The 27,719-nt window shown below is 37.7% G+C and overlaps 1 protein-coding gene and 1 pseudogene across 1 annotated transcript in view; both read right to left on the bottom strand.

Annotated features, from left to right (window-relative positions):
• CDC73 (cell division cycle 73) overlaps positions 1-27,719 on the bottom strand; it is a 105,259-nt gene that overhangs the window by 77,072 nt on the left and 468 nt on the right. The window contains exons 2-9 of the mRNA XM_086753273.1: positions 21,505-21,610; positions 20,432-20,501; positions 19,348-19,410; positions 19,205-19,257; positions 17,200-17,288; positions 14,703-14,919; positions 3,378-3,476; positions 2,024-2,102 (exon numbers count right to left, since the gene is read on the bottom strand). Coding sequence (XP_086609399.1) covers positions 2,024-2,102; positions 3,378-3,476; positions 14,703-14,919; positions 17,200-17,288; positions 19,205-19,257; positions 19,348-19,410; positions 20,432-20,501; positions 21,505-21,610 — 776 coding nt within the window. The remainder of the gene's footprint in view (positions 1-2,023; positions 2,103-3,377; positions 3,477-14,702; positions 14,920-17,199; positions 17,289-19,204; positions 19,258-19,347; positions 19,411-20,431; positions 20,502-21,504; positions 21,611-27,719) is intronic.
• LOC104480550 (ubiquitin-conjugating enzyme E2 D2 pseudogene) lies at positions 21,012-21,359 on the bottom strand (annotated as a pseudogene).

Raw genomic sequence — 27,719 nt, 5'->3', positions numbered from 1 at the left:
TTTTTTTCCCCTAGCAATCATTTAACCTCCTCTTGATTTCTGCTCAGAAATTTCTACATTAAACCTGGACTGGTGAGCTATTCAACAAACTCTTCTGTCATGCAAAACCTGTTATTTTCTCTTCCTTCTTGAACTGCACACATGCAGTAAAAGCATAAAACACATTCACCTCTTTAGTACATGGATTGCTTACTTGAACTATGTAATTTGTCATCTAGGACACAGACCATTCCTTTACCTAAGTTTCTTATTGTAAAAGAGTCTACAATTCATTATATGCAGTGATACATTTGAACTGTTACATATGTCCATTAATTTCTTTCTCCATGTTTTATTTCATACTAATATAGATATTCACTATTTTTTAAATAGGAAACAGTAGTAAAAGAAAAACTAATTGGCAAATACACGAGTCTAAGATTTAACAGATTATCAGAGGCAAACTGAAAAAGTTACTAGTAAAAATATTCATGGAAGGGTTGGTTTGGGGTTTTTTTTTCTTCCTCTCTTTCCCAAATTTCCTTGGCTCTTTTATAGGAATTAATTCTTCATGGATGCTATTTGCAGATTATCTTTCAATGCTGAAAAAGCTGGGAAATATCCTGCTTCAGCTTTTTTCTCCTATCCTCCCACTGAATTGTCAATGCGCAGTAGTAAATAAAAACCACTGTACTGAAATAAAAGTATACTGAGGCCAACAGGGAATAGACTTCAAGAGGATATAACAGAATATCGGACCAAATTTCCTATAGTAAGTTTCATACACACAAAGAAAGCTCATAAACCTAAAGGATGTATTCACATGTAAGTGTACACTTACAAAACTTTTTACCAAACTACTTCAGAGATGGTTACAATCAGATTCTGAAATTCTTGTACATTATCCAGTATGAGATGCATGGAAAACATAACCTTCACAAATTTCTTAAAACACGCAATTCTCCTTGGTGTTATATTTTATGCTGTTCTTTCTCCACTTACAGACAAAACTGACTATCCAAGTAGTACTGTAAAATACTCTTGCTTTTTATTTATGTATCAATAACGATCATGTAATTTCAATATAAAATTGAACACAATCAGCTACAGTACAGCACTTCCACAGAACCTAACAATTCACATACATGGCATATGAATGTTACTCAGTTTCCCTGAACAACAAGTGGTACTAACTTGGACAAAGCCAGATACTCTAAAAGATGGAAGTTGAATTGCTCATCTACAGTTTAAAATGGCATTCAGCAGCATGTAAGCTCTTGCAGCCAGAAAAGAAAGCCCTTAGAGGCATGCACAGGAAGTTCCATTAAAGAAGAGAATGGTTTTATTTGAAAACTAGACGGAAAAGGCAACTCAGCAGTGTAATAAAATGAACATGAAATAACTAGAAATGGTACTAAAACAGAGTACAAAAAAAAGCAAGAGGGACAGAAGAAATATTTTGAGTCAGAAAGACAAATAATCACTCAAGTTGAACCTTCCACCGTGTTTTAAACCAAATGAGAAGTCTTAAATCTTGTAGATTACTTCCATCTTCTCTACAGAAAGGAGCTAGTATTTTGCACTGCTTTTACCAGTTTGTTTTGTAAAGAGACATAACAAGCCAATAATACGTACTTGTAATTACCAGAAGCAACTTGTAAAGTAACTGTGATTGTTTAAAGACAGATAATCTATTTAATTTTATGCACTTGACAGTCATATTTGCAGTTCTGCTTTTTTATTAACTGCATATGACCTTTCCCAAACAAATAAGTATTTTTTTTTTTCCCCACAATAAGTTCTGGTTTTAAGCTTAAGTTTGCTTCCTAAAAGGCAGAAATAATTTCTAATAAATAATGGTTATAGACTTTATTATTTGTAAAAGCTATCTTTAGGCATAGTTACAGCTTTTTTGGGGTTTTTTTCCTAGGTTTTAGAAGCAACAGCACAGAAAATCCCCTAACTCAAACTTTATAACACGTCAGCTTCATCTCTCAATTAATTTAATTCTTTTCTTTTAAAAGAAGCGTTACAATCAACTCACCCTCTTTGCCTTTGAATCTTTCCTGGTCATATCTGTTGTAGGCAGCTGGAATAGGTTGCTTATTTCGTAAAGTGGGATCCTAAAACAGGTTAAATAAGATTCATAAAACATACTAAAAGGTATTTGAGGGTTTTTGAACATCATAAAGTATTACGTGGTACTGCCCACAGGTATAAAATTGGTTCACTTTTGTAAGAGTTTCAATGTATTTGAAAACTTCTGATATGTTTCCCTTCAACATCCACTTACAGTCTTACAGAAAAAGAGTTTAGAAGTACCTACTGAAAGCAATGACAACAACCTGAGGCAAAACTAAAGTAGCCATAACAAACTACATTAGCTAAAAGATGTAAGTTTTATGAAATCACCAAGTTTTTGTAGTATCTCAAGAATTAGCAGGAGAAAAAAAACTTGTCAGCTGACAGCTCATGATTAAGCCTTCGGCCACACACACAAAACATTCCTTGCCATCTTAATTAAGCTAAAATTCTGCTAAACATACAGGAAAAAAAAGACAAATTTGGAGGAAAAGAGGCACTCTGGGGAAAAAAAAAAAGTTTTAAAAAGAGCCAATCTAGAGGCACGCTAAATATCAATTCCATCTTTTTTGTGTATGGCTTAGTTATGTATTCACAACTATTCTGAATGGGACATTTGAATAGACTCATGCACAATTTATAAAACTCAGCACTAAGCAAATATTTAAATGTTGGAATTCATCTTGCCATTTAAATTTAGCTCTTTGTTAAATGCAGCAGCAGAAAAAACAATTCCAAGTATGATTAAATAGCTTTTATAGCAGACTGCCACCGAGTTCAAGAATATATGAGGTTTAATAGAACTCAATAGCAAACACCACAATACAAAACAAATCCTGTCTAACACCTAGATAGACTTAAACAATAAAGCTCTAAGTCTGTCCTCCTGATTTATTACAGGCAAAAGAAAGCAAGTTCAAGCTGTTCCCACTCATGAGTCATGTTCCAGATTCTTAAACACTTGACACCCTATCTGTCAGAAAAACAGCAAAACATTTTGTTTGAAATGGCAGTAGTCTCCTCTAATATTTTTTTTGCAAATAGATGTAGGATGTCGCTAGTATTTGATAAATGCAGAAGCTGGCACTAGCAGTTTAATCTCAAAGTAACAAGAACATATTGAGCAAATTAAATTAATATATTCAATTCTTTCAATATCAATAAATGTAACTGAAGTCAAAGAATATCTGTGAAGTTATGTTTGAAAGTTGTGCATTTATTGGAACTAAACCAGAACAAATTTTGTCTTTAATAATGACAAGACACTCTCTCTTTTGGTGCCACAGCCTTTATACTCAACAAAGAGCTGCTCTTACCGTTGGTGCTGTATTTGGTGCAGGTCTTTGCTCAGGTGCTCGGCCTTCTTCTCTGGCTTTTACTGACTGAAGAATTGCAAAGATATTCTTGGCAAAGTTCTGAAAAACATATGAGATACCCGTGAACCTTGCTTACTATCTGTGTTTCACATAATAACAACAAAGGTAGAAGACACCATTTGATTAACTGGTGTTTCACAGACAAACAAAATTAGTGCCCTCATTTTCTAAATAGATGTTTTCTGATCACTTTTCTGTGACATGATCCAAATATGAGAGTTTTAAGGCATCTTTGCTACCCCCTAATTCTTTAAGGCCCAAACTCGCTAAATTTATCTGGCTTCATTACATCACAAGGTAAAAGAAACTCTTCACAAAGCGCTTGTAATCTCTTTCTCCCCTCTTGCCTACCTTTGGCAGTCCCTTTGGAACTCTTCATGCTGTAGCAAGAAGGAAAAACTTGTACTCAACATTTCCAGGAGAGAAATGAGAGTGCGTCTGCTCCCTTTTGGCCTCCTGACGAGACGTCTCTCCACAGTCCCTCTCTTCACCTAACTCTGTGCTACAAGAAGCCTTCCTCCACCCAAGCATGCCCAGCTGCTCTTAAGGAAGAGTTCTTACGAACCCTCAGGAGGCTTTCCCTGATCCTACACAGAGGAGCCGAGGCAAGGCCGACAGGCAGCCACCTCCCGCGCTTTCCAGCAAGGCTCTTGAGCAGAGCAGACCATGCTTCAGCTGGTTGTTAATGGCTCACAAGCACAACCCCATCATGTTATGGTGCGGTTCTTTTAATATTTATCTTTAATTACAACTTCACTCCATTTGGCACAAATTTAAGCAGTAAAGCCTTTCATTTTAAATTGGAGGAAGCAAGTACAGAAATCACATTCACAAACCCTTGATTCAAGAGTGATCCAGGATAATTCTAATAACTTCATGCACTGTTTTGTCAGACAACCAAGTCATTGAGGCACAACTGAACAAATGATATCCATTAAGGTTTTTAAAACACTTTTCTCCTGGTAATATGAGTAGGACTGTTTTATTCTCAACAAAAATGTAAACACTAATTAAACTTTTGAAAGGCATATGCTTATTACATTACCACTCAATAGGCATTTTAAGCTATAGAGATATGTGTACTGTGTCTGTCATTACTGTCAAATTTTGGTAATGGTTCATCAGTAAAAGAAACCTTTTCTGATTTAAGAAAAATGGCTTTTTTTTTCCTCTTTCAGAATAGCGTAAGCATTCACAAAATGCTTAGATTCTTCCAAAGTATTGTATACTAACACTGAAGTGGTGTTAATTAACACCACTGGTATTACAAAACAAATGCATGAATTACAAAATAAAGATTTGTGTGGTGAATTTTGTAGAAATCATTTAGAGATGTAACGCAAAGCTTCTCTAAGCTTGTTCACTTGACCTCACTTGTTAATCTGCTCCAAGCCACAGAGGCAGGAACTGGAAGACCACCAGAAACCACTTGTAAAAGTAAAGCCATTCCTAGAGCAAACCCAATTCTTTCCACAGAGACTGAAATAACTCACACAAAACTGCAAGTTCTTTTCAGTCAGAAAAATCCTGAAAAAAACCCCAAACCTTTAAAGAGCTGTGAGCCATGGACATATCAATTATATGAAGACACTCAAAATCAGTTCTGTTCTTCAGAAATTAAGTCTAAACTACGCACTTCTTACTGGCAATTACAAATTTCTCCCAAACTGCAGACTGGGTAGCACATCAATCACAATTCATGTCATTGCTAAGCTTTATCCCATACTGTCTCTCAGAAATGACAAGCTACTCAGTCTTCCAAAAATTCAAGAGGAGGAAATAATTCAATAAAAAGAGAAGGAATTTTATAGGAGTGATAGTTCACGTAGAAGCCAAGTCTTCTTCCAGTCACACGGAAGCTACATACAGCTTTCACTTCTATATTTCATTCATAAAACCTAGAGTCAACATACTTTTCAAGTGAGCTTAAATTTCAATCTAATTTCATTTTTTTCAAAGGAATTTTAGCATCTCAGATTTTAATAGCCTGAAATTTAATGTTCTGGATCAAATTTTAAATTCTTCCAGGTAAAATAAACCCCACTGGATTTTCTCCCACCTGCTGAAAAGAAGTCACTAATAAGCATGGAATTACAAAGTGTTCTTGCTGATGTCTTTTCCATAGCATGAAAATGGAAGTCCCCCAAGGCCGCAACTAATATCTGTTTGGAAGGGAAAAAAACAGCAGTATTTCAACAAGCACTCAAACAAATACCACCATGTTGCTCTTCATTGGTCCGGTCGGGGACGTGGAATTACATTACTGTGACAGAAAAATGATTGAGCAGGAAGTCCACTACATGTACCAACTGATTTGCAAAGCCCTGCAGAGTTGCAAGACTGCTAAGTTTTCATTGTTCATCCCTTCAGAGACCAGAATATGAATATCACCTAGGTTTTGCCCTAGATTTAGTTAAACTTGAAACCAAGTGCATTTTATTACCAAAAACTTCTGACTTGGGGAACAGAGCAGAAAAAAAAAAAAAAAAAAAAAAAGGAAGAGGAAAAAAAAAAAAGAAAATCTGTTTCTCTGCAGTAAGTCTTAAAAAAAAAAAATCTGAACGTGCTTTAAAAACAATGCTTAAAAAATCCTTAGTATGTTAAAGGACAATTCCATTGATTATTGTTGTTAGCTGCTTAAAGCGCTGCTACTGCCATGAAAGCTCTCTTTGCTGTTTCCAGCCATGTCTATAGTTAATAATAATTCATCACATTGGGAGGGGGAAGATGCAAAATATGTTTCAGCAACTACCAAATCAGGCTTTTGTGACTGTCTTAAATAAAGCCCTATCATAATAGATTTTTCCACCCATCCTCACTCCTGTCTCTAAAAAAATGACTCATGCACTAGATGTAAATAGGAAGGGAAAACAATGGTAGCCAAAAGACAATCAATAATAGCAGCTACAGGCAGATAAAGATAGTCAATCATCTTACAGAGTCACACAGGTTCTTTAGGAAAGCCTGCCACAGTATGTAAATTCTCAAAATTTACTGGCACAGCTGCTCTATCCCTTGCCGACATAGTGACTAACATACACCAAGTCAAGTTACTATCACTGTTGTTAATTTAACACGAGGCTGCTTGAGGAGAAATACCAGAGCAAGTAAGATCAGCCTGCTCTGCTGGAGAAGATTTGATGAAGTTACATCACTAACAAAAATCCTTTTCTGTATATTTACAATCAAATATTTAGCGCATTTAAATTTAAAGGGCATACTTAAATCTGGAGTCATTCACTTATGGCATCACTCTCCTATATCTAAGGATCTGTTATCTTCAACCCAAACTGTTCACCATTGAAGCTGATCTTCTCTCCTCCTTGCTCTTCTAATTTAAAGACAGTCTTAAAGCATCGCATTTTATATTGTACGCTAGGCTGCCCTCAGAATCAACGCGTGGACATACACAAGATTGATATTCAGGGACTGCTGCGAGCAACTGCAAGTATGCAAATGTATTGCTAGGATGGCTACGCGAACTATTGATATTCTCCGTACTGTGCTTATTCAGACCATAATAATTTCCATCATTTCTCACCTAGCATCTTTCTTCTCCTTACACAAGAACCTTTCAGATAAAAGGCATAGCTAGAAACATGATTTTAAATTATATAGTTGTGATGAAGTAAATCCTCCTTTTTGCATTACATGCATGTGCACCTCTCCCATTTTCCTTACTTGCTTCCCGTTGAATAACATGTAAAATGCACAAGATGCTCAAGTGCACTGACTGCATGTTTGCAGAGAGCTCACAGTACCTCTCACACTATTCTCAACACACTTTTCACCTGTACATACCCTACTACTAAATCACACAACAGTATATGTGATACAAAAAGCATACTACCACACAGACAATTTTAAGAACCAGCACCTAAATAAACATGTTGTCTTAGTTGTGCTTTCAGGATAACAGTAGTGAAAGAAATTCAGAAGTTTGCAATAAAGTATGAGAATTTATATAGCTAATCAACTGCAGTAGATTACATGACCTAATTTTTTTTAAGTTGTCAGATTACAGAACCTATAAAAAAAACTATTAGTAAAACTGAACTTATTACTGACTGCTGAAAAAAAAAAAAAAAAGTCCCTTTCACAAAAACTCTGGGAATCAAACAACATTTCTTTATGTTCCTGTCAAAAAGTTCATTTAAGTATTACTATAGTCTGCTTCACAGAATTGAAACGTAACTACCTGCCCTGTGTATTTGCAGGCTACGTTTTCAGCAACAAGTTCTACTCCTCACTTGTTCTATATTATATACACTAAATTTTTATAGCAAGAGTATTATATGAAAGACAAATGAAACATTTAATTTGAAATAGCACAAAGGCCGATTCAGAAATATGAAAGAGTAGCAACACTATAATACCCTGAAGATACAACACGGCATAAAACCTGCTCCAAAATCCACCTCATACATAATCTGAGTTTATTTCTCCTATGACTGGGGCATATGGAAATGTATTTTTTTAACAGTTATAGAAGCAGTGCTTAAGAATGGTAAAGTTACTTTACTGTTGACCTAAATTTTCTTTCAGGAAAAATAATGCTTTATTCTACAGACTTTTCCGACAAACTCAAGGTACCTGTTTACAACACAAGATTCAGTATTGCTCAATATAAATACAATTTTTATAATGTGGCCCATCTTTCCGTTAAGTGCAGTATCCAAAATGCTTAATAGCAATATAACAGTCTTCCTAGATTTACTACGTATCCTATGTAAGCTAATATAGGATAAAGTTGACTTTGGGAACTTAAGCCATTACACTTGTGCACAGCCATTCAGAAACCATACGCTTGTTCCATTTGAAAGCTCTAATGAGGATACCAGTTGCTATTAACCGGGCACACCTCCATCTTTTCAATTTGCCTATTAAATTCACCACTATTGTGAATTTCAGGAACACAGAACAATTCTGCCACCTAGAGCCCATATACAAAATTACTTTTACAATCAAATAATCGTCAAATTTTCCAAAATTTTACTCAGATCTGTCAAAAAGTGACAAAAATACTATATTAGTTCTGCTTTAAAATAATTTTGATTGAAACATTTTCCAATGTTCCAATAAACCCCAATCATCTCATTCAGTTCTGGACTTATCATCACACACACAAACACACCCAGAAGCTGGGAGTGGGGCAGTGGGGAAATAAAATCAAGATTATGGGATTTAATACATACAACTCACAGTCATGTTCTATAAAATGAAGTTAGAGCTGAGTCCAATCCCTTCTGTATTAATGTCCCTTTTATGGATACACAATACACTGGCATCATCAACCTATTTTTCCAAAGAAAAGTACAAATAACTAAAACACTACAATAGCACCGCAATAACTAAAGATATCAAATCTGAAAAACTGATGAAGGTTAAAAAAAAAAAAAAAAAGTTGTTCTTGTTCATTTTTTAAAATTGCTTGTTACACAAGGTTCTTGTGCTTTCAAAATTAAGCTTAAGAAATATCTGCTGAGTAGTCTAAGGTTTTCACATAAGAACAAAGAATATAAAAATATCAGGATTAAGGCAGAAAAATAACATTCTATTTGATTCAGGCTTACTTCCTGCTTTGTTAGAAAGGAAAGAAGAATACACATATTTAAAAGCCATAATTCAGGTTATTTTCTGTTAATTTTTTGGTACAGTAAAGAGCAAGGGAGAAGACTAACCAACCAGATTGTGAGGGAATAAAATTGGTGAGTCTGTAGAAGGGAAGCAACAGCAAGTAACAAACGAGATCTTTGCTTCTGTATTTCAACCTAGACCTAGCAAGTAATATCAATGTAAAGAAACAATCTTATATTGACAAAAAGATACAATTTCACAATTCAAAGGTTATGAACTAAGCTACAGGGACTAAGTTTCACACAACTCTGACCCCATACCAAGTTGTAACACTCTAAACAGTTTTTCTATTATTCATAGATATCTGAATAAGGAGCCCACGTATGATCATTCCTCAATTTTCTACACAGCTAATTCCATTAGAAACACGTTTGCCTCAAATTCAGATTTCTCATGTCCAACTTGCATAGTTCTACTTCAGTGCTCTTCCCTGGAACATATCCAGGTGCACAGTAACATTAAAGGTCAGTCTTGACTCCCAGTGCCTTGGAATGTCTTCAAAAGACTTACACAAGGCTCCAAGGACGACATTAAAGAAGGTATTTACAGACCTGCTAAAAGAGGCCAAGAAATCCACAAAACCAGCAGCTGGATAAGTTTCATACAGTTGCTGCACATGGATACATAAATATGTGTCTGTATATGGACTTACATACATGAAGTGTGTGTAGCACTTGTTTCAGCTTCTTTGTCAAAGTTATTTAGAAAGGTTATCTGGTATAACGCTTTAAGCCTTCCCTTATATTGATAGGATGGACTATGCTATTTCTCCTGTACATAGGGTTAGAGTTCACTTGAGAAAAGATAATTCTAATACACTCACAACTGTAAGAAAATATAACTGAAGAGTGCTACCAAAAATATGCCCTCCAAATATGCCTATGAATGTTAAAACTCCTGTTCAGGCTACTTTAATTTGTCCCTACAGGAAAACTCAAGTGCCACAAACACATTTACAGTAGAGACGGAAAGAGGAGGTTTTCCTCCAGAAAAGATAGCTGAGACCTGCTACAGTAGATCATAAAAATCAAAGGATTATTCAGGAAGGAAAGCCAGAGGAAGGACATGAAAGGAAGGAATCAATTTCAGTTAAACAGTTTTTTTTCTAGGTGTTCAATGGTTTGTTTTACAAAACAGTAAATCATTTCTCTAAAAACATGTACACAACAGAACTGAAACCTCTGCAAAGCAGCAGTTCAAAACTTAACACTCCAAACACTTAAGATAGTAAATAAATATGTACAGGTTCAAAACTTCAGCTACCAGAGAAGATATCCAGTTCTATACACAAAGGTTCCCTCAATAAAGAAGTTACAGACATAATATTCTGCTAGTATTTTCCCCTATAAGATTTGTAGTTTCAAAAGTGTCACTATTAATTCTGATATAACTTCACTAGACAATATTTCAGTTCAAACCGATTTGACAGACATAAAATCTGACAAACTTAACCTGTTCTCCAGAAACAGGTTCCATAGTCAATGGTATGGCTACGTTATCAAGAACTCATTCATACCCTTCTAACATGATGCTAATAAGCATCTGAAATTACTGTTTGCTTCATAAAAAAGGCCACAAAAAAACCCAAAACACCACTAGAGACACTTAGAGCAGCAGTACACCTTGTCCAAATATCAATCTACAGATTAAGTAATTTTCACTTTTTCGTCTTTAAACTTCTCCCTCCCAGCATATCCAGCTATACTGGGTCTGAAGGCAGCAATTCCCTTACCTTGATATTTGTGTGTGTTTGTGAAAATTAAGAATGAGAATTGGACTGCAGAAGAGATTGATTTCTTAAAGTCTCCAGCAATTGTGACTGTTAAAAGAACAGTAAAGCAATTCATAAGCAGCTCTAGCATCAAATACTTTTATTGCTTTTGAAATCTGACTAAATTTTTTGTTGGTTAGACTGTCAGCTGACTCACCAAAACAGCAGTGTTATGTTGCATGCTTTTAGTCAAATCTGAAATAAATTGCTTTAAGCAATATATCCTCCCAAATACTTCTGAAATTAAGCTACTATGAGGGGGAAAAAAAAGTAACAAGTTAGACTAAACAGATGCAATTTGGCTCTGAAAAGTGATTATATGAAAATGTCACATTATTCATAAAATCTAGAAGACTACACTACAGACTTGAGGAAGGGCAACAGATGTTTAAAACAGACAGTGTTGCATGACTCATTCACGCAATTAAATCAAAGACTGTACTTCCAAAAGAAGGTAGAACTGCATAACAGTCAGGCAGAAAACATAAATAGATACCTCAGCAAAAAGTTCTAAGCATAACATAAAAATAAGCAAGCAGACAAATGCAAATTCTAGAAATCTTAAAACCAAAAGAGGACAGGTGAACTGAAATGTCTAATTTTACAAACAACAGCAACCTCACTAAATCAGCAAAAAGACAGTCAGTGATCAATGCAACATCTGATGAAAAGAGGGCAAGAGAGGGGGTCGGACAAAGGATCTGTGTCATACATGACAGAAAGCTTAGAGTCAAACTATGAATGACAGCCAAAGAATTATAACCTGTCCCAAATCCTTAGAGCAGTTAGGACTATATTCCCAATACGAAAGGGACAGTACAGAGACTTCCAAAGAAGAAAACACTAATTATGATAGACTTTAGCCACTTTGTATGTTGGATAAGTGTCAAGAAAGGAAATGATGCAGTGATGAGTTCTTTAGCTATCATAAGCAATTGCTTCTTGGAGCAACTGGCCAAAGTAGTCAAAAAAGGGAAAATATTTCTTGATTTAATCCACTGTACCTACTCTAAAGAGATGACTGCTGAACAATATTCTACAACAGGAGCATCAATGCACTCAAATTGAACATTCTTGTAAATAAAAAAACCCCTACAGTCAGGAAAAAATCCACCACTACTGAATTTCAGCTGAGGGAGTTACATACAATGAAGATGCTGTGAAAAGATCATTGAACGCAAAATGTAAAAGGACAGAACGCAAGCACCATGAAAACTTTTAAAGATGTTAAAAAGGCACACTACATCACTGGAGACTTTTTAAAAAATCCTGGAATAGCCCTATAAAGGAAAAAAAAAAAAGGCTGCTTGAAGTAAAAAGCAAACTTCAGAATCAGAAAACATGTCCAAAAGGAGAAAAAATAAATACTCCAAAAATATAGTTAAGATTGTCATCATATACATACAATTATGAGGAGCATCTTGCTGGAGGAATCAGTACTACTTTCAAACACATCAAAAACAGAGCAAACCTGTCAGAAAGGTGATAAGGACTTTTTGCTGTGGCCTGGTCTTCCTAGGGTTTTCCTCTTGCATCTCAAGCTATCTCTGCATCTTTGTTTACTACAGAGAAAATCGGAAAAAAGTTCTCACACAGGAGTTTGTCCTCTGTGGAGAGGAGAGCTTGAGAAGCTGCCTCAAACCAAAGCAGTTTTTGGAAATGAAACAATAAAATTGACATTTTTGTGTGCTCACTCTTTGCTACCATTCAGCTAGGAGCTCTAAAGGAATTTAGATATTAACAAGTCAGACACTATATGGTATGTAAACTACTGTTGAAGTAAATTTCGTTTTTAAATACTCTAGCAGTATTAAAGAGACTGCAGGTAAATCTATACCAAGTAGATAGTATAAATTTATACTAGAAAGAATGATCAGGCATATTAGCAATTCAAGTATCATACAGAAAAGTCAAACCAGCATTTGCAGAAGCATGTCATGCTTCCCTGATCAAAATTCTTTAAACGAACAGGCAAGTAAACAAAGAATGATCTGCCTGAGAAAACATACCTGAGTTTCCTACAACTTTTGAGAAGGTCTTCACAAAAGTTCTTTCAGGAAAAAAAGAAACACAACAACAAAAAAACCACAAACAAAAACAACCAACCAACCAAAAAAAAACAAACCAACCAAAAAACCCTCCCAACCAACCTACCACCAAACAAAAAAGCTGCTCTGGGATAAATCACAGCCCTGGGTAACAAGTGATGTTTCTCCATCTACTTACTCTCACTGTTACCTACACAAAAATATGAACGTTAACATTCCATGATTTCTGTCCATGTTATCAAGCATGCTCCTGCAATCCTGCACAAACAGAAATAAAGACTTGCTATTATACCTATTATAGTTGTCAGGCTAGTCAAAGTAACAGAACGCTGGAGTCCAAAACCAAATTTGATCTCTTGTTTCTTGTCTTTCTCCTTGTGTTAGGTTTTGCTTAAAAATCACTATTATTTGCTTAAAATCTCACTATTATTACAAGGTGTGCTCTTTTTGGGTGGGGTAGAGTCAATTTTTTTCCTAGTAGCTAGTACGGGGCTCGGATTTGTGCTGGAAATAGTGCTGATAACACAGAGATGTTTTATTTACTGCTGAGTAGTGCTTACAGAGTCAAGGCCTTTTCTGCTCCTCACACCACTCCACCAGCGAGTGGCTGAGGATGCACAAGAAGCTGAGAAGGTACACAGATGGGACAAAGGGATATCCCAATACCACATGACATCAGGCTCAGCATATAAAGCTGGAGGAAGAAGGAGGAAGGGGGGATGGTTCAGAGTGATGGCATTTGTCTCCCCAAGTAACTATTATGCATGATGGAGCCCTGCTTGTCAGGAGATGGCAAAACATCTGCCTGACAATGGGAAGTACTGAACAAATTCCTTGTTTTGCTTTGCTTGCACGCAGGACTTTTGCTTTACCTATTAAACTACCTGTATCCCAATCCATGAGCCTTCTCACTTATACCCTTCAGATTCTCTCCCCCATCCCACTGGACAGGAGTGAGCAAGCAGCTGCATGGTGCTTAGTTGCTGGTTGGGGTTAAATCACAACACAAAGGTACTACAATAAAACAGTCAACTCTTTCCCTAGTACCTTTGCAAGTTTCCCTTTGAAGACATGTAAAGAAAGGAATGCCGTTAATTATTAGGTAAAGGAGGAAAAGCTACCCAGATTCCTTCAGTACATTTCTGATGACTAAAACGTTTTTGCAAGTCTTTTACAACATGACTTACTGCTTTCTTGAGAAATTTAGTTCCAAGTATCACTCAATAAAGAAAGTCTAACTGTCCAAAGAGAGCAAGCTGTCAGCTGTGCTTGCAACCACATTCTGGATGGCACATAACCAAGTGCAGCTAAGGACATAGATTAAAGGAGCAGGAAGGGACAAAAATATACAGAAAAGCCTCCTCGTGGTAACACTTTCTGTTCTTTTTTTATTATAGCATTTTGTCTCCTTACTTCGTCGGTGTTTTCCACAGCTTAGCAGCCTTTGGACTTTTAATGTACACATGTTGCTACTTCTATCCCACCTGTCCATTTCAAACCCACAGGTACTTTCATACAGCCCTCTCAGTTGTAAGGCTCAAGCCAGCTTCGTTTAAGAGGTATTAAGCAATTACTCGGTATCTTTTAAATGGCTGAAGCAAGTATTTTGAGGTACGCTTTAGGCTTGCTGTAATGAGAGAAGAACAAACTCTTCTGGCACTGTGCCAACAGCCCTTCAGGCCTACCGTTACCTGGAGCACTAAGCATCATCCCCCCAGTCATCTATAGTTAACAATCTAGAGATACAGAACTTAGATGATGCAGTTTGTCATTTGGATCACAAAAATAGCTTGGTATCCACAGCATTACCTTGCCAGTGCTTTGTAAGATTGTAGTTCTTGTCCTCCATACTCTCTCCCTGCTGACAATATCTCTGGTTACATCCACTTCAGCATCAACAAAACTTCTCTGTTTAAGAGCAGTTATGTCATCGTCCAGATCAGTTTTGATAGTGGATCTTTTCTTTGCCATGATTTTTGCTTTGATAGCAGCAATTTTTTCCACTGACATGGCTTCAGACAAGGACCTAAATGAGCAAAAAATAACAGAAGAGACTCAATAATTGCACAAACAATTCTTCTGAAATAATATGTGAATGAGTAACTTCATCATGCTTAAAGTTTACAGCTATGCTATAAATCACAAAATAGTCACCTTACATATACTTGAAGATTACATGAGCTTGGCATTGCTGTTTTGGGCATAAGAATCAAACTTCTGACAAAAGACTCTATCCTGGTATTAGTACAAAACCCACCAAAAAATCCCAACTGTAACAAGTAGAAGTAAAGATTGCAAGTGTAAAGCATCAGGACTAACACTTCAATTTACAGTGTTACCTGAATTTCAGCTCCTTGTTATTTTTAGTGGACTACAATTTTGTGTCCAGTCAATCAATCCTTGGCTGCTCTGAGGCTTTCAAAGCATTAATCTAAATTTTGGCTGAGGTGCTGTTATGCGGACTTAGCCACTTGGAAAAGGTGTTACCTTTTCAAAGCATGTAGGCCAAATAAACAACAGATGGTAGTAACTTTGTCCACATTAATCTGTGCTTGAGGTAGCTCAGCTCAGTCCAAGAGTGTAACATCTTTATCTGCTTGCTTTTAATTGTAAACACAGAATTTGGTGGCCAAACAGTGAGCCCTACTGTTTTGCAGGTGAGCTGAAGAAAAAAACCAAAGGATTGAATTGCACAATCCTGACTGTACAAGCCAAATTCAATTTTACATGATTGGGTTTTTTGAGATTACATTGAAAAATGAATACAAGTAGTACTGCTTGTCAACTGTTCTCCTTTTATAACTAAGCTATTGGAAAGGGAACCTTTTTGTGTTGCTGTTAAACAAAGTTAACAGCAGCGACAAGCACAGAGTTCAAACTCACTGCCTGCAAGTGTTATTTGCACTTTTTAAAGAGGGCAGCCTTCTATATTCAGCATAAAAAAAAAAAAATCTGTAAATACAGAATACAAAGCAAGTATGAATAATACTCAGTAATCTTCACTCCAGAATTGTCTCACGACTCCAAAGAAAGTTGTGATATACTCAAGCTAGTATCCAAATCATTAGTTTATACAAAACAATGTGTGTACTTTTTTGATTTTTTAATCCTTAGACTTTCTGATTTTAAGTCAGGTATGACAACCAGATGATCTTTTTTTTTCCCCCATAGTTTCCTTCTAAGTACACCTATACAAGAGATAGAGAGGAAGAAGACATTAAAAATATGTATTTTTCATGTGATTACGTGTAATTGTGGATTCTACAAATGCCTCAACTCTGCTGTATTAATTGTTGCAAGGATAACTTAAATTTAATCCCAGTGAAGGACAGACAAGCATTCACAGTATTGTTTATGCTCAAGAGATAAACTTCTCAAGAATGCAGTTGGTTCATCAACTGAAACTACTTATCTGCAAAATCCAATGCAGACAAAGCAGTACACTAATTCATACTCATACACCTTAACTGTAGGAAGCATGACTCCCATTTTACATTATGGGCGCTGACACACTAAAGAAATTAAGCAGCTACCTTTACTTTAAGACTTCTGAACTCAGGTATTTGAAAATTAACTACTAGAGGAATCTGGTATACTACTAAGGTCAAGGTCCTTGTCATCAACAAGTTCTTGCAAGAATTTCATTTCCTCTCTGCTTGGCTTTGGGAAGATATGGTGTAAGATTCAAAGCCAGCTGTCATTGTTTGCAAATTTCTGCATGGATACAACAGAAAAGAAAAGGTGATCAACAAGTTTTTAAGCACTTGAATCCTGATTACTAGTTATGGCAATGACAGTGCATTATCCTGTGGTAGGCAACTGCCTCTTCAGAGGCAAGAAGTTCATCTCTGTAGGGAGTTGAACAGAGGTTATGTTACCCTTTGATGTGTTCTCACAACGTTTTCCTCCCTTTGCACGCAATACATTCCTCAATTCAGGACATTTTTCTTTGAAACAGAGAGTTAATCAGCTTCCCCTTGCAGTTCTGCTCATTGTATTCGACTGCTTAAACACCATGGCAGAAGAAAGCAGAAACAACAGACTTGGCGGGAGGAAGAGAAAACCATCCACTCATTTCTGAAGAGAAACCAAATCTCACGCCATGACATCTGAACTTTCACTCAAGAACAGGAGTCTGACCAGGCATGAAGTTCTGCCTCCTCAGGCATTACTAATGATAGCACCTAAGAGAAGCAGACTTCCACTTACAGTTGTTGGACAGAAATAAAACTAGCTGCCTTGAATAACACAGTAATTGTTATCAGTCCTTTAATTAAGCATTATCCACAAGAAAAAGTATTCTTACCTGATCTGCTCCGTTTGCACGATACCTTCTTTGTGTCCTTCCAACCGAGCTGCCAACCGCTCCTTGTCAAGGCGCACACACTCTTCATCCTAGCAGTAACAGTAATATTTAATTGTAATGTTTTATTTTTTGTGCATTCTCTTTAAAAAAATAAATACAATTAGAGTTAAAGCTATTCTTCTTTTTCTTCTACATTTGTAAGGGCAAACTTTATTTCAATTTATTTTTAATCTGTGTACTAGCATTAACTGTACAGCCATGGAAAATTTCCTCTTAAGAACCACAAAGCATAATTAGAATAATGAAAAGGAAACTACCATTCCCTCATAAAAAGCCTTGCTGTTCTTAGACAACAAAGAACAATACAAAAATCAGAGAATGTAAAGTTGGCAAACAATGCATACGTTGAGGTAGGACAATACATATACACATATACATATTTAAGGCAAATTTATTGGACACTCAAATTTGCCCAGATATGTAATCAGTGACATTTTTGAAGAAAAGAACTGCTCAGAACTGTTATATCTTGACACAGAACGTTTATAAATGGCATTCCTAGTAAATATAAAAAAATAAGTCAAGAGTAAGAAAGCCGCTAGTTACCCAAGCCAGACTTGAGACAGACACGTAACTTGAGAAAGCAGCAGAGAGATGTAATTTTATGCCATCTTTTCAGCTTCTTAATGCTGGTACCACTTGTATTCAATCTGTCTTATTTACCCACAAAACTTAAATCAGCATCAAGCCTGTCCCGTTGCTAAAAGGCTGTTTGGAGAGGCTGAAGCACAGCAAAACCAGTTATGTTTATGTATCAGGAAACCTGGAATCTCTACACCGACATGATCTCCGAATAACTCGGAATCATAGAATGGTTTGGGTTGGAAGGGACCTTCAAAGGTCATCCAGTCCAGTCCCCCTGCAAGGAGCAGGGACGTGCCCAACTAGATCAGGTTGCTTAAAACAGACTTTAAACAGACTTTACAGACTCTGAGCTGCTGGAGTAGCAAGGAAACAAAGAGAAGATGGCCATAAGCTCATTAGGCTCATATGCAGAACTCTTGATTCTCCAAATCACAATGGTGAAGATCTACAGTTTCAAAACAGACTGGCATCACAACCACACAGGGTAATGTGCAACAAAAATCTATAGACTACCATTAGGTCATCTCACAGCAATCACGTGCTCATGTGCCATTAGGAATGCATAAAGTTTTTATGTTTCTCAGTTACAGCTAAGCACAAACAATGCTTAAATCCAGTTATTGATTAAGGGAATTGATGTATTTTGATAACTCTTCTTCTAAAGGGAAATTTAAAGCCTCACTACTCTAATAATATGTACAGCTAGATTTATAATAACTCAGAGGAGACAACTGGATGACCAATTAAAAAAAAAAAAAAAAAACCCACAGAAAAAAAAAAGACCAGGAAGTCAGTTTTAAAAACCGGGCAGAGTTAAGTAACACAATGTGTGTAATAACTAGACATACTGCTTCTATTCAAGAGGCCCTTGTGAAAAGATACTGTTAAATTAATTACCTAAGATACAGCTTCAGAAAACAGTAATCACAGGGACAGTTTCATATACTGCTACAAAGAGACTAAAATAGGAGGCAAAACAAGTAAGTAACCATTGACAGAGATAAGATTGGCATTTAAGTTATAATGCCAACTCACGGATGGCAAATAACTGTAACTGGTCACTAAACAGCACTTTTATTCCAATCTCATAGCTCTTAGCTGACAGGTTATAATGCAACAGGTACTTACAGATAATGTGGTCAAGCCTTCCCCTTTCATACTACAACATACATCTAGCAACTAAAATTCCCAGTTTAAATCAGGGTCTTAAATTCTAACTCCTTCCAGCTTATGTTCACACTAACAGAAGTACTGTGAGCACTCAAAGGAGAGGGAGCCCGGCCGAATTGCTACAAAAACAGATAAATACTGTCATTTACCACCACCCTCAATCTGTATTGATGACAGTTACTGTCATTACCTCTATTCTTGGTTTCTTTGCTTCTGCTAGTATTTCATCTGCTGCTCTTTTAACTACAAGAAAAAAAAAGGACATTAAAAATGTAAGACTGCAGTAGACTGTCATAAAATAAACCCGCAAGTTATTTTTTAGTTAAACTGTACCTTGAGTGGACCGTTGAAGGCCAATTTCAAGTGGAGCACTTCTGTCTATGCTTGATGAGGTTGCTGTAATGAAACACAACATCTAATTTAAGTACCAAAGATTCGCTTAAGTAAAGTATAAAAGGAAGAAGGACAACAGATAAATTGCAACAACAGTAATTCTACCTAGACATTAGGTAGCAAAGACAGTCAAACACTGGAACTGGAAATATTCAGAACCTAACTGAATATGAAGTTAAGATAAGGTTGCTCAAGGTCATTTGGTCCTTCTTTGAAAAGAGGACTGAACCAGATGACCTCCTGTGGTCCCTTCCAACATAAATTAATCAGTGATTCTATGATCTGTATGTACTACATAAAAGAAAACAGAGTCACAAAGACAATTACTTTATAACCTGGAATCAAGACCTACTAGTTTGTCTAGGTTTTGGAATAAAGACAACCTGCTGATCCCTTTAAAATATCTATTTAAAAAATGGTTTACTGCTTACATGACAGACATAATCTCATATTCCAGTACACTTAAAATCCTAAGACCGCCTACAAAATAGAGCAACTTACGAAAGTAAGCCACATTTCTCTTTCCCTCATCAGAGACACATCTTTTCTCTGACAATAGTTAACAAAAATTTTATGATAGAATACTAGGCAAATCTGCCAGACTGACAAAGCAGCTACTTGATATATTTTACTGTACTGAAAATTTTATCCCACACACTTATTGCACCAAGATCTGTGCACTACGGGAAGTTTCCCACAGTCTAGAGAAGGAAAAAAAATATAACGGCTAAGCATTCTAACACATAGCTATTAACTAAAGGATGTTAATAATAATAATAACAAAGTAGCTCACTTCTAAATATGCATGTAGGAATATGGCTCCTATTTAAGCACCATAAAAAGTTACGTTCAGAATGGAAATTAAAAAGAAAATAAATCCTAAATTTGAGAAGTCTGAACATATTCAGTTAAGCTGCAAACTGACCATTGTTAACCACCCTTCCCCTCCTACCCCTCACTTGTCCCATAAATACGAAGCAGAAAAGCACACTGTGTGTCCAAATTAAAAGAAAGGATTACTCACATGTCTCCCCATTTAGGTATGCAAGCAAGTCTTTCCTATCAGGTCTTCTTACCACAGGAATGTTTTCAGTCTGAAAAGACAGCAGGCTTGACATTAAACTGTCATTCCTTCAGAAAGTCCCTTGCTGAAGATTTTTCACTTTTATTGAAAATTACTCATTTGCACAAGGACAGAAACACGTCTTGCCTCCCAAGAAAGCATAACTATCAAGCTTAAAAATACAATTACTTCCTAGAGGATGTTCAACTACACAAAATAAAACATGATGTCTGCTACAAAGCAGAGAGAACACCCTTTTTCCTTCTTCACTTCAAACTTGCAAACAGGATTAAGAACTAGCTTTTAACACACACACACTTCTCTGCTGGGAGTCAGTGTTGATATGCAGAAATAGTGTATTTCAATGTTGTTGTTCCAGGTATGTACTATACACAGCACTGCTGTGTCAGGTAACCATGCGACACAGGGGAAGATGAAACGTGGGCTCACAGAAAGCAGTCAAATGGAAATCAAAAGGACTGTCTCTTTCAGGGTTCCCTTATCTTTATTCTTAGAGCTTATCCAATAATTTTTTTTTTAATTAGATTGCATACTTCTGAGTCCACTCCAAAGCAAAAAGTACTGCTGTACTTTTCTCTGTTTTGTAGATCCTTGCAATCTCAGGCACTAGAAGGATCATCTAGATCGGGATGGCACGACAGAGAACAGATGGACAAAAGTACTTTTGAAATAGTGCTGGTGACAACTGCGACGGCAGAATATCAAGGAAAAGCTGCCATTACTGTTAATATTTAGGTGACAGACTCTTGTTGTAAATGCAGCCTGGTGGTTTGAAGGGATAATCTGTTAGGAAGCGAACTCTAAAGAAAAATATTCCCCCATGATAGGGACTGTCATTTGATCTCTGTGTAGAGGTGTTCTTTTTCATACACACACACTTTGTGGCATATATCTTTTTCTCTTTCTCCAGCCAAATTCATACACTTAAATGCTACTAAAATTCCTTGAAAATAACTATGCACATATCACCTATCACAAACAAGAGAAAATAAAATTTTATACGGTCTACTTACCGCAGCACGACGGACGTAAACAGGATGTGAAAGGTGCACATTATTGAGCAGAAACAAGATTGAATCCAAAGTGTAGTATTCCCTGGGCTGGCCCTCTTTCCCTGTCCTGTAAAATCATGAAACAAAGATTCTAACATTTAACCTCTCCACCTCTGTCTCATGCACACACACTTTTTCAGCTAAGTTCTCTTTTCTTTCCAGATGACAGCTCAAAAAACAAGCAGCAATACTATTACCAGGCTATTGCCAAACTAGCAAACTATCAATTATGCTAACAAATATGAGCAAGGGATATATGTTCTTGCAGCCTCTTTACTGAATTAATTATAAAAACTGTTGGAAATAATCCAAAGTAAATGCTGGATGAGTTGTGAAATATACAAGACGACGACTTGGGAAACCGTAAGAACACATTCTCCCACATGTCAAGCATATTTATCCTGATTATCAAAGGAACTGTCTACATTATTTGGGACAGCTAGAGGAATGTAACTAAAATGCAAATTAAAAAAAAAAACAAAACAAAACCAACCAACCAGTATTATGTGCTTTTCAGGTACAGGACGACAGAATTTCAACAACTACAGAAAGCACAGAAGAACTCGGAATACACAAATCACTTGAAGTCTAGAGAATAAAAGGTTCAAAATGTTGCTGAAAGGTCAAAACAAGGAGTGACACGAAACTAATTGTACACAAAACCAGCTAAACCAAGACAGACTACAAAATCACAATGAACTCCTATACTGAATTCAGACAACAGCAACATGACAACATGAAGTTCGATCTCAGCTTCGAAACAGCTTGCTCAAGAGAGATGCCTTTCAAGTCTAAAAAGGAACCTGTTCTGTATAACACTTTGGAAAAAAAACCAATTGCACAAAACAAGGCTGTCGCAGTCTAGCCCTGCTCAGGACCAAGCTATGAGTCTCTCACTCACTCCCCACACCCTCCGAGGGAACGGGGTGGGGGAGAGATAATATAACAAAAAAGGCTCGAGGTTTGAGATAAGGACAGGGAGAGATCATTCAGGTTATTGTTATAGGCAAAACAGACTCGACCTGGGGAAAGAATATTTCAATTTATTAACAACAAAATCAAAGCAGGATAACGAGAGAGAACAAAACCAACTTTCCACCCATCCCTCCCCTCTTCCCAGGCTTAACTTCATTTCAAATTATCTCTACCCTCCTTCACCCTCCTCCAGACACACAGAAGGGAATAGGGAACGTGGGTTACGGTCAGCTCATCACACATTTTCTGCTGCTCCTTCCTCCTCGGGGAAGAACTCCTCACATTCCTCCCCTGCTCCAGCGTGGGGTCCGTCCCACGGGCTATAGTCCTTCATGAAACGTTCCAGCATGGGGTTCTTTTCCACGGGGCGCAGTCCCTCCAGAACAGCTGCCCCAGCATGGGCCCTCCACGGGCCACAGCCTCCTTCGGGCATCCGCCTGCACTGGCGTGGGGTCCTCCATGGGCTGCAGGTGGATCTCTGCTCCTCCATGGGCTGCATAGGAATCTTGCCGGGAGCAGCATTACTCCTCCCCCTCCTTCTTCACTGACCTTGCAGTCCACAGCTGTTTCTAAATTCTTCACAACTGGCTCAGGCAGACACTTCTCAGGTTCTCTTCACTCCTTGTGGTTGGGCCAAGCCGGGCCCAGACGGCTGTGCAGTGGGAGGCCAGAGGGTGAGGGCCACAAGGCCCACAAGGCTCATGCCTGTGCCTCTCCCTCTCTGCAAGCACTTCCGCTGCTGCTTTTTGGTTTTTTCCCCCCTCTTCTTAAAAAGATTATCACAGAGGTGTTATCACTGTTGCCACTGAGCTTGGCCCTGGCCAGCAGTGGGTCTGCCCTAGACCTGGCCAAGTACGCTAGACAAAAGGGAAACTGCTAGCAGCTTCGTCCAGAACCTGCCCTCACACACCTGTTCATCCCTTTATGCTGTTACTAGAGGATTTTGTAGGGGAAGTAATGTCTGTCCTTGTTTCAAAACAAAACCTGCTCCCTAAATCCTCCAGCTGCTCTGAAAAACAGCCCTTTCCATCAGCTTCCCAGCCCCCAGTGGCACCAGGAACTCAGCGAGAGCAGGGATCCCACCACCCAGATCTGGGATCAGTCAGCCTTCAGCTCCAAGCAGGACAGGCCTCCCCCACGCTGCCCAGTCCCCATCCCCAACCAGCTGGCTCACCCCAGAGTCTGAGGAAGATGACCTACCAGAAAACCAGGTCAAAACTGTAAAATTTAAGACTGGCACACAATTTTGATCAAACTAGAAATGTCAAGGATAAATACTTTCATTAAAACCATAAGACGGAGTTTTCCCTTCCAAGTACAGTGGCTTTACTCATGGCTCACCATCAGCAGAAGTGCCAACCTCACAGCAGGAAGGAAGAGGGGAAAAAAAAAATTCAACCATAACTTTCTTTAACCTGAAAAACTACACAATCATCCACTAAATGCAATAGAAGTGTAAGTCCGTTTACTCCATACTGTGGATATAATGCCGCTACCACTCTTCTTACAATTATTGTTCTGAAATTATCTAGATCAAAAGTGTCCAACAACCTGTTCAGAACTCATTACTAGCAGCAAGGTTGAAAACATTGCTTTCATAAAGATGCCTGAGAAAACCAATATACCTTTACTCATGCAGAGAGCAGCGATTCAAAATACCAGAACTGCAGAATAAAGGATGTTTCTGTCACTGTTTCTTCCTTCCAAAAACTTAGTCTGCATGGGATGTGGGTGTGCGCGTGCGTTTTGTTGCTGAAGAGGAAAGGGAAGAGACATCCTATCTTTCAACTGCTAAGAAACCAATAGTCTGCTTCACAACAACAGACAGCAGACCTGAATTCCCGAGCAAGGAATTGTTTGAGTATTTTACTGTCCTGCTGCTACCTTTGATAAGGTGGAATCTAACCATATTTAGAGCACTGGTAGGAACAAAAGCTTCTTCCACACAGACTCGGCTCTGAAGTGAAGTCTATGTCACATGATACAGTTGCCACTTCATCTTAAAACAAACATTTTAGATTATCTCACTTCAGAACAACTCATTACTTCTTTGAAGTGCGCCACATCCACTGAACACTACATAAAAAGTCCAGCTGGTCATCTAGTCAAGTTTTTATTTACATTATTTCGCAATAAATGGCATAATTTAGATAACTGAATGGTTATCTATTAATTTGAAAATACAGTATTACAAAGGCACAGGCATTGCCAAAGCTCAGCAGGGCACAGCTGATACTTCATCACTTCAACCGCACGCATAAGAAATCCCCGTGCTCATTATGGTTGTAAGAGGATGTTTTATTAGGAGGACAAGATATTGCACATGAAAGGGAAAGATCAGATGGACATGCAGTTGTACACAAGGAGAAAATTTAAGTCTAAACTGACATTTCAGCATCAGTTTGCGTTCCTTTCAGATTTTCCAGACAGAAAGAACCTGCTCAATAAACAGGGAACTAAAAGCAAGCTGATCTGAAGGCAGCTTACTTCACTCAATTTACAAGCATCCCAAGTAGCAAAAGATATTCTCTTATTTCCCGTATTTAGCAATGGCATCAATTACTTAAGAAAAAAAAAATACAATCTTAAGATTCACACCTCAAAAAGCCCAGTACTTATATTTTTGCTTAAATGGTTATTAAGAGTTGCATCTCTTAATGAAATAAAACTCCGTTTTAAAAACTGGAGAAAATGTTTACACAATACAAGACAGAAAGTTTCACCTCCTTGGTTTTAACACCAGAAACATATTTCCAGCTCATCCATTCACCTTCAACCTGTGCACGCCAGGAGTTTATTCATTTTTAACTGCTTTATTTCCTTTTTCATGTTTCAAAGCATGAATTTTTATAGAGGTGCTAAAGGCCTGTGTCTCATCCACAAAAGAAAGCAGTAATCTTGAAAAATACAAGACTAGGCATGCAGAGTACCACACAAATTACAATACCCATGACCAGCTGCTCACTGTTAAAAACTTCTCAGCTGTGCACACAAACCCTTCTGCTGGGCAAACAAAGCAAATACGTTTCTCTAATTATTGATTGATTCCTTCCTTCGGTTTTGAAACAGATTCTATAATCACTCCTCAGGGGCCACACATCAGCCACTAGATCAAAACACACGAAACAATCTTAGACTTCTCCACATACTAGCAGGGGTATTCATAGAATTATTGTCTGGAAATTAACCTGAATTAAAATTTATTTCTGAGGGGGTGGAGGGGTTTGTGGGCTTTTTTTGTTTGTTGTTTGTTTTTCTTGTTCGGGTTACTTTTAAGTTGGCTTAGCTCCTCAGACCAATTCACTGTTTGGCTGACACTTGCGCTAGCACAGAGAGAAGGCAGTGCAGGACAGCACTGCTGGCTCCTGCCAGCTTAGCTGCTCAAGAAGCCACAGTGTTAAATGTCTAGTGGGACTACTTCTAATTCTAGCAGGGACAGAATGCCACCACCGCTGTTTGTCTTACATTACTCTCTCCAGACTGGCAGTAGAGATGCAAACACAGTAACTGTGCTGTGGACACCTAAAACAGCAATCAAAATTTGCCTCATGAAGGAGTAAGCCATTAATAACTCCTCAGTGCAAGCGTAGTTTGGATTCTGACAAGTGACCTGAACATAAAAGGTTTTGAACCTTAGAAGTTTTTCAAAGTATTCCTCATAAGTCCCTGCATAAGCCTGGCAATTACAAAAATTAACAGCTCCTAAACTGGGGTGTCTATGCAATTGAGTACAGCTTGTAGAACTGGTCTCATTTTTACAATGTCTTCAATTTAAAGATTAGATACGTATAATCCCACAGTGGTTCACAGGAAATGTCGTGAAGTGGGAGCAGTCTGATCCTGCCAAAAGTTCAGAAGCCACTGCTCTAAACCAAGATTTACAAACTTCCTTCAAACAAACAAACCACAAATAACTACAAACACATCTATCACAAGAGGCAAGTACACAAACAGATATTACAAGGTTACTGATGCTCTGCTCAGAGCATCCTCCGTCCACCCACAGTTCCTTCTTGACCATGAAGACAAAGCTGCTTGAATGTACATAACAAAGTTTTTCTCTCCAGCTGCTGTGGCAAGGAAACCACCACAACTGTCTACACAGTTGCTCAGCAAAAGTAAAACAAAGACTTTTCAAGAATTTTAAAACTTAACTGCTTATGCAAATATCTTTCTTTCTCATCAGTCTAACTACCAGTATCCCCCACTCAGCCAGGAAGTGCAAATAAATCCCAAACGAGTTTTCGAAAGCTTGAAATAGGTAATGAAATCGCAAATTTCTACTTTTAAATCAAGTGCAAAGTAAAATCAGATTTAAAAAAAAAAAGTCTGTCTTAACATAAACAAGTTTCCTTCCTTTCTCTCTCAAAACAGAAGTCAGGATTTTGGATCAATACTAACATTCATATCATAACTATGGAAACTATAAAAAAATCCCTGTTCACAGACTGAACTACAAGGGTTTAGTTTTGTTGGTTTGTTTGTTTGTTTGTTTGGTTTTTTTGAGAAATCTGCAGGTTCTTCTGTTTTTCCATCAAGCTTTACAGGATAATGTACTCTCTTTGATCAGCACCTGAAACATTCGCTGTCTGATATTTAACAAAAAGCATTATTTTCTCCTGGGTTTAAGAGAGATTCACTGAAGTCCTTCCGGTCAGGACATTAAAAGCATGCAACTGCTGAATTCAGAGGAAAGGAGAATGAAAAACTCCCTTGCGCTGTAAGCTGTAGGTATCATACTAGAAAATTCAACAGGTACAAGACATTTTCTAGCAGTTTCCTAAAAATAAGCCTTTTACCTAAAATAATCGTTTAAGCACAAGAAACACTATCTCTACTGGATTATTATGATCAGAACAAGTAGGAAGCAGCTGACACTAGGTCCAGCTCAGGAAGAGGCCTCAGGAGCACGCAACTGCCTGCAGAGCTCCGCAGGGCTCGCCGGTGTCCGCCGAGGGAGCATCGCTTGGCATCTCACCGACTTCCCTGCACCAGGTCGAAGCTCCAGGAAAAGGCAGGTAGGTCGAAAAAACTAAGACAACCAGTAGGTAACAGCTGGTTTTCCACACAAACGCCAGAAAGACTTCGAGAAGCCGCCTCCTGCCGTCTCACCGCAGGAGACACTAAAATCCGGCCCCGGGCCGGGCCGCCGGGAGGGGTCCTGGGAACCTTCCCGAAGGGACCGGCGAGACCTTCCCTGC

The sequence above is a fragment of the Chlamydotis macqueenii genome, chromosome 8, assembly GCF_036417535.1.
Source record: "Chlamydotis macqueenii isolate bChlMac1 chromosome 8, bChlMac1.mat, whole genome shotgun sequence".
In the NCBI taxonomy this organism is placed as follows: Eukaryota; Metazoa; Chordata; class Aves; order Otidiformes; family Otididae; genus Chlamydotis; species Chlamydotis macqueenii.
The sequence above is the reverse complement of the archived record's forward strand: the minus strand, read 5'-3'. Positions and strand labels throughout refer to the sequence as shown.